This window comes from Rosa chinensis, chromosome 2, assembly GCF_002994745.2.
Source record: "Rosa chinensis cultivar Old Blush chromosome 2, RchiOBHm-V2, whole genome shotgun sequence".
NCBI lineage: Eukaryota > Viridiplantae > Streptophyta > Magnoliopsida > Rosales > Rosaceae > Rosa > Rosa chinensis.
In genome coordinates, this window is record NC_037089.1 from 57,415,560 (window position 1) to 57,422,564 (window position 7,005).

Genomic DNA, 7,005 nt, shown 5'->3' on the forward strand with positions numbered 1-7,005 from the left:
GTTCAAGGATGGATTGTTTCACTTCCAAGGGCTTTCCACCCCCATTCTCCCACCTGTGGGACGGTCTCTTTTTGGAGTTGGTGAGACTAGTAAGGTACGCAAACCCATTGTTCTTCGTCTTGTAGGAAAGCCACATACTAATGACGACAATGCATTGGCTTTGATACCCGTGGATACCGACCCGCCTGCTAAGAGAGATCGGCCCTTTCCATCTCCCAAAAAACTGTAATTTATGATGTCGGATTTGATGGAGGGTAAAACAAGCCCTATTGCTCCCTCAAAGAAGGTAAAAATGCCTGAATTCCCTACTAAATTCAATGCAAAATCTCTGGGTTTGGTGGAAACACCAGGGGGTATGCTAGTGCCTGCAGAGGGTATGATGCCTAAACCTGTACAATTTGAGCTTCCTGGTGGAAAAAAGAAGAGAGGTCGGCCTTTGGGAGCAAAGAACAAAAATCCACCCAAAGCAAAAAAGGTTCCTGCTGAAGATGTCCTGAGTGTACTGTATTCAGGAAAGCCTCCAAGCCCTAGCTTCAAGGGCAAGGGGAAGGTATAGGGTTTTTCTTTTGTTTAGCCTATAAACTATGTAAAATATCTGGCATAGTTATAGGCTCACTTAAATAAGTGAGCGATAAGTTCGAATAGAGTAGGTCTATCCTATGTACCACTGTGGCTCCTCCACGAATTCTTGTCTGGCCATTGTTATGTGTCAGCGGATGGGTATGTAATGGCCTTCTTGGCATGAGTTTTATTATCAATGGATTTCCATTATTCAAAAAAAAAAAAAAAAGTTAGTTAGAATGTAATACATATTGTTGTAATATTTTAATATTTTATTTTTATTGAAATTAAATTTGGTTGAATTTATTTTGTGTTTAAATTCTGAATTTATTTGTGCGTTTAAATTCATAATTTATTTTGAATTTTATTTGTAACTCATGGTGTTTTATTTTGTTCTATTTTGGGTTTTAATTTTTTGTAACATATGGCTTTTGGTTACTACCCTATTAATTGTAGGGAGTGTCCTAAGAGCCTATAAATAGTACCATTTGTTGCATGGTAAAACATATTCTTGCTTCTACGTAATACTATTATGAAACACTACTATTCACCCATCAACTTTCTTTCCAAAATCCCCTAAAGTGTCTTGTGTGTTTTTTGGCCAAAGAAATGTGTTCTTTTGGTGGAGCTTTGGGTTCCTCCAATTTGTGTAGATTTGTATGAGCCGTACAACTTGTTGTTGGGCTGTTGTATCCTGGAGGGGACAAATCAAGAGATTTCTGGTGCACCGGCATTGTTCCGCAAAGGGCTTGAATCTCGTTAAAGAGAGCAAGATACCCGCGCCTCAGCCTATTGTCAATGAGTTTCTCATATAGAAATTATAATTTTATTGTAATTTCACCAACACATAATAATATTAAGAATAACTAACTCTTAATATAGTGATCATATTTACCGATACAATGTTGTTAAGTTTTGACTTCAAACCCCCAACCTATAAAATTAAACGAAAAAAATGACAACATTATTCTTAGAAGTGCCTCAAAATAAATCTTAGATTGATTAACCATCAAAGCTCAACCTACATCTATTTTGCAACTTCAAATGAAAATGAAAAAAGAACCATTCTGAGATGAAGATACAAATGAAATTATTGCCCGAGAAATTAATGACTAATGTTATGTTCATGTCTTGCGTGCCAAATGCCATATCCTAGCACAGAAAGTTCAGAAGAATTTATGAGAGCTTCAAAATCTTAACGTTATTAGTAGCAACTGGATTCGAGTTTGTGACGAATGAATGAATGATGATATTCATCTTCCCTATGTTGTAGACATCAAAACTGACGACTAGCATTAAAGACCATGTTACTCACATTTCTGAACGTAAGCAAGAAATCAAGTGAGTACAGGATTCATGATCTCGAGTATCATACATAGAAGTATGGAACAACATAATCTCCATAATTTGGATGAGATTCTGAAAGCAACTTTCTACCTTTTCCCCGATTCAACAGAGGGGGAGGGTGAGAGTCGAACACCGAGTATGGGTTTGGATAAAATGTTCTATACCATTGGAGCCATAACCCTGCATGCCACTCGAGAAATTTTCATTATAGCAATGAACCTCCTCATAAAATCTTCGACAAGAGAAGCCTGAGGCACTATCATTGATTTTCGCTTTCGACAGTATCAACCATTTGTTGCATGAAAACTAAAACAAACCAATCACTAGTCTTACATCGACCTCAATGGAACCTGTATTACAATAGCTTTGAAAATTTTGGAGAATATAAAAGGGGGTTTGCCTTTCAAAAAAAAGGGGGGCCACCTCTTCAAATTTGGATGGTAAACCAAAATGCCGCAACAGTTACATCTAGACAAAATCCCACAATACAATACCAGTTGGCTGATCACAGCAGCTAAACTCCGAACATCAAATCCATGACCTTGGAAACCAATGACTTTGTTGGGGAAGCAATTGTGCCTCCAGATTGCCGTGCACTGGTATTACCATTTTGAAGATAGTAAGAGCGAGGGGGGGCTATTGAAGAATCTAGTTCTGCATGTCTCATGGATGATGGAGGTGGCAAAGTCATGAAACCCTGATTGTTGATGAGCCTTTCATTTAAGCTATGGCGTTGCATTGGATCCAGTGGCTTCACACCTATGATTAATGCTCCATTAATTTGCATCCCATTCTTACTGAGAGCCTTCTGAGCATCAGAGGAACTCTGCACCACCAAAAAAGTGAACATTCAAAACTTGAACTCAAATTGATAGTATCGATCTTCAGTGCAGTCGCAGTAACAGTAGTTTAGTTCTTCAGCCAGGTAAATCACAAATTCACGATGGGAAAATAAACGCAAGTTTTTTAAATCAAAACACACGACATATCCTACCAACTACAAAAATATCCAGTAGAATGGGCGGATCACGACAACAAAAAGAGTCAAACACAAGATGGAATAAGGTCATAATTAACCAAAGAATGATGGTCTACATCAAGTTTATGTCTTAACTGGACTAAACATAATGTAAACATAATGTCACAATTCCTTTCCGTTTCATATAACCAACATTATTTTTGGTGATAGCATCTAGCGGTCACAACCAATTAGATGAACTTGATCTTGCGATTTTTTAGACAGAATGATCAAGGCACATAAAACGCCTCATGCAGCCATGCTGACAACCAATTGCAAATAAGTGATTATGATTTTACAGCAATTCATGTCACTAAATGTGCCAATGCGTGAAGTGGATCAAGGATTTTGTACCCCGGATCTCAAATAAATATCAAGGCAAGAAGAAATACACTTTGGATCAGTTTTGACTTCCATAAAGCATCTACTCAACAACAAAACAGCAACTCAAAAGTGATCTACAGTGGCACTTCTCACATGCAACAGAGATAAATCAAGGAAATTTAAGTACAATATTTTTCAATACAAGAAAAACAATAACCAATCAAAGTAGATTCAGCTATTTCAGCCAGTGTAAGTTTTAAATCCAGGATTCTTTCTCAATTCCTGATTAACTTTTCATCCCCCATTTGGCATGCATTTCTTATAGTGCCTGTGACTGGTAAATCTGGAAACAAATGAGTCCAGAAAAAGGATGCAATGAAGCTAAATTGATGCTTGGTATGAATATTCGATTCACTAATCTTTAACACAGGGAAACAAAGAACCTGATATAGAATGTGCATCCAGTTGGCATCTCTTGGGCCAGGAACATGTTTCAAAATCACACCACATTTCTCCAACTCCCGTAAAACTAAATTTGTATCAGCTGCAGAAAATCTGGAAAGAACAAACACTATGAGAGGGCATAATGTGGATAAGCAAGTAAAAATAAAAAAATAAAAGTTTAATAACTCAAACTAAGATAGACAAGTAATCTCATGCAACTTCAGACCAAATAAGCTTCAATCACTTAAACTTAGGCCTCAAAAGTTGGAAACAACCATGAGACATCCAAAAGCACAAAAAATAAAAAAATAAAACACAAACAGAGAGAGAGAGATCCCACTACATTTCTTTATAGTGCATAGAAAACCATGCTCAGTATAGCAATTCATTTGCTAAATCATACTTGATTTCTTGGGGACATATTAATTAATTACAGAATCTTTTACAGTTATGTTAAGACCTTTTTGTTCTTTAGTTTCCATCTGACTTACAACTACTGATAGAAGTTGCAACCAGATACAATCAGATTGATTGATTAAGATCTGTCTTCTGTTTGCTTTCTGATCCAGATCCTTTACAAAGTTCCAAAAGTCACTGAACTCAAATTACTTGAGCTGTGAAGAACTAATTGACAAACACTTGCGCAGAACTAAGGCAGCAACAATGTAACAGATCAGATTACAATGCAGCTTACATTTTTATGACAAATTTGTTTTTAATTTTTTTTTATATTCCAATTTCCAAACACTTTTTGCTACTCACTAATGATCACATCCATCATTTTTTATATTCCACGATAGGCTCTTATTCTCTTTCTACTCACTAATGATCACATCCATCTTCTTTTTTTCTTCTGTGGAGCAATTGCTTCATGCATGTCTTAAACCTCTAACAGATTGAAAAACAAGAGTATCTAAAAGAGACGAAACTCATTTCCTTCCGTACCAGGAATTGAAGAACACCCACCACACAATAATAAGGCCAGAGCCTCTTCTTTTTTTCTTTTTTTTTTGGCGCCCCTCCTCAAGAATAATAGCAACATCTAACGTCAATGAGGATGTGGTAGAATAAGATGATAGAAAGTCAGATCTTGAACCCAAATAATGCTGAAGAAAGAATTAATTTGAAAAATCACAATATACATCTATAAGTCACCATGCAATCCTACCACCATAAAACATGGTATTTCCCAAAAGAATACCTCAATGATATTTCTGATTATTGTTTGCCAGAATAAGGCATCTCTACTAGAAATGTGCAAGTCATAATGCAACACAAGCAAAGATTGATTATACAGAGAAGGTAACTAGCACAGATAGAAAAAAGTCAAAGATTGATATAGAGAGAAGGTAACTGGCATAGGTAGGACTACAGTCAAAGATATGCATACTTATAAGCTAAAGATGTAAGCATATATGTCGATGAAAAGAAAAGGACAAAGGTGTGGTAAAAAATTACCCATAAACAGTAACCCATTCTTCCTCTTGGGGATTTGCTGCAGGCATGGTACTCCTTTGCATTTCTGGCCTTGCAACTTCCCTTGGAGGTGGAAGAGTGATCAAAGCACCAGGCTGAACAACACCCTCCACTGGTGAACTCCTTCCCTTGTCATCTTGCTCGCCACCACTCTTTGAGGGTGACCACCAATTCATAGTTGCCGAACCCTGTTGGCCATGCTGTCCACTTGAGAGAGCATAAGAAGTGCTGGCCTCTGATTTGTTTTTGACAGGAGTCGAGAAATCATATCCAGAACTTTGGAACGGAGTTCTGGGATCTGATTTGATTTCTGGGGATATCGGATAATCTTGAATTCCAGATTCAGGGGAAAAGTCTGAGCGGTCTTCCAAAGTGTAAAGAGGAGGAGGGGGAAGATCCGACCGATCACTACAACTCTCGCGCCACAGAGCAGATACTGCAGCTGCCTGGCCTGGAGTTGAGATTTTTCCTCTCCGGGCCGAGATAGGTGAAGCTAGATCTTGGTACAACAATGTCTGCCTACCAGATTTCGGAGTTCTATTTGCAGTGGCACTCATCCTGTGAATTCTTCAAAGACAGATTGCCTCTGAATATCAACACCAGAACATAGCATTGAGTTTAGCCTCCACATCAAACAAGAAAACTACTATTCATTCGGGTAACTAAAAAGTTCAAAACTAACGTATTACAACAAAGTGTTGGAGAATGTTCAGCCCTCAGGCACTACTTAACAACACACAGAATCCCAAAAAAGAATCCCAAAGTCTTGTTACTTTTCCTTGTGCAAACTCTCTGAGCAACCAAATGACAACTTAGTCTAAAACAAAGACCGAATTTTCACACTAATATCAAAACGGTGAATTCATTCACATAAGTAACGAAAAACCTAGGTCCAGGAGTCCCATCCCCTGGTATCAAACTTCAAGTGACTTTGATTCCACAATTTAAAATACACGGCACCAAATCGCATAGTTTACGGCTGAAATAAAATCTACAGGATTCTATGTGCATTTCGAAACTAACATATTACAACCAAATTTAGGAAAATGCTCAGTCCTCAGGCACCCACTTAATAAAATACAATCCAAAAACAACAAAAATCCCAAATTTGCTTACTTTTATTCTTGTGCAATACTCTCAGCACACCACAATCAAACCAGAAAGATAAAGACCAAGACTTTTCACAGTAGAAAAGAAAAGAGCGAATTCATTTATAAAAGCGAAGCAAAACCTAGGTTAATCCCATGGTTTTGATTTTGATTCCACAATCTGAAACACTTAACCGCATGGTTTGAAGTTGAAAATAGAATCTAAGCACGAAAAAGTAAAAACTAATCAACTAATTACCCATTTGAATACTGAATCGGCTTTCCGCTAAAAAGCAAAGCTTGGTTAGAGAGATGAGTTACCTGGGAATTGGAGGAATGAAGTTGGGTTACCTTCCTTCTCCTCCTTCTCTTTCTATAGGGAGCTACCTTCCTTGCCCAATTTGAAACCCTAAACCCTCTTCAACCATTTCAAATTTGCTTTAGATTCGTTGTATTTCTTCAAAATGACCATTTTGTCCTCGTCCATTATCGCCTTATTCTATATATATATATATATATATATATATATGTATATATTTTTTTTTTTTTTGAGCTTTTATTCATATCTCTGTAATTGGTATTTAGATATACCTACTTAATAGACATCCAACTTACTTTTACAAATAACGAATATGTTATTTACACCTCTCAGACTTTCCCACAATGCCCATCCCCAATAAAATCAATAAAAACCTTTTTTTTTTTTTCTTTTTGAAGGAGGATGGCCTCGAAGTCGATGGCCTTCAG

At 37.1% G+C, this 7,005-nt stretch overlaps 1 protein-coding gene across 1 annotated transcript; it reads right to left on the bottom strand.

The window, feature by feature from the left end:
* Nucleotides 1-1,877: 1,877 nt before the first annotated feature.
* LOC112189864 (nuclear pore complex protein NUP35) lies at nt 1,878-6,721 on the bottom strand. Its single transcript, XM_024329239.2, has 4 exons — nt 6,580-6,721; nt 5,153-5,756; nt 3,694-3,805; nt 1,878-2,734 (listed from the first exon to the last, which is right to left on the bottom strand). The coding sequence occupies exons 2-4, from the start codon at nt 5,725-5,727 to the stop codon at nt 2,423-2,425; spliced, it is 999 nt and encodes a 332-aa protein (XP_024185007.1). The 5' UTR covers nt 5,728-5,756; nt 6,580-6,721; the 3' UTR covers nt 1,878-2,422.
* Nucleotides 6,722-7,005: the final 284 nt, after the last annotated feature.

Bases quoted from the DNA above. Each gene is read 5' to 3' on its own strand.
- LOC112189864 (XM_024329239.2), bottom strand. From the start codon at position 5,727: ATGAGTGCCACTGCAAATAGAACTCCGAAATCTGGTAGGCAGACATTG. The intron at 3,806-5,152 runs GTAATTTTTTAC...TGTTCTTTCCAG, and splicing joins GAATGGGTTACTGTTTATGG to ATTTTCTGCAGCTGATACAA. The intron at 2,735-3,693 runs GTTCTTTGTTTC...TTGGTGGTGCAG, and splicing joins GGATGCACATTCTATATCAG to AGTTCCTCTGATGCTCAGAA.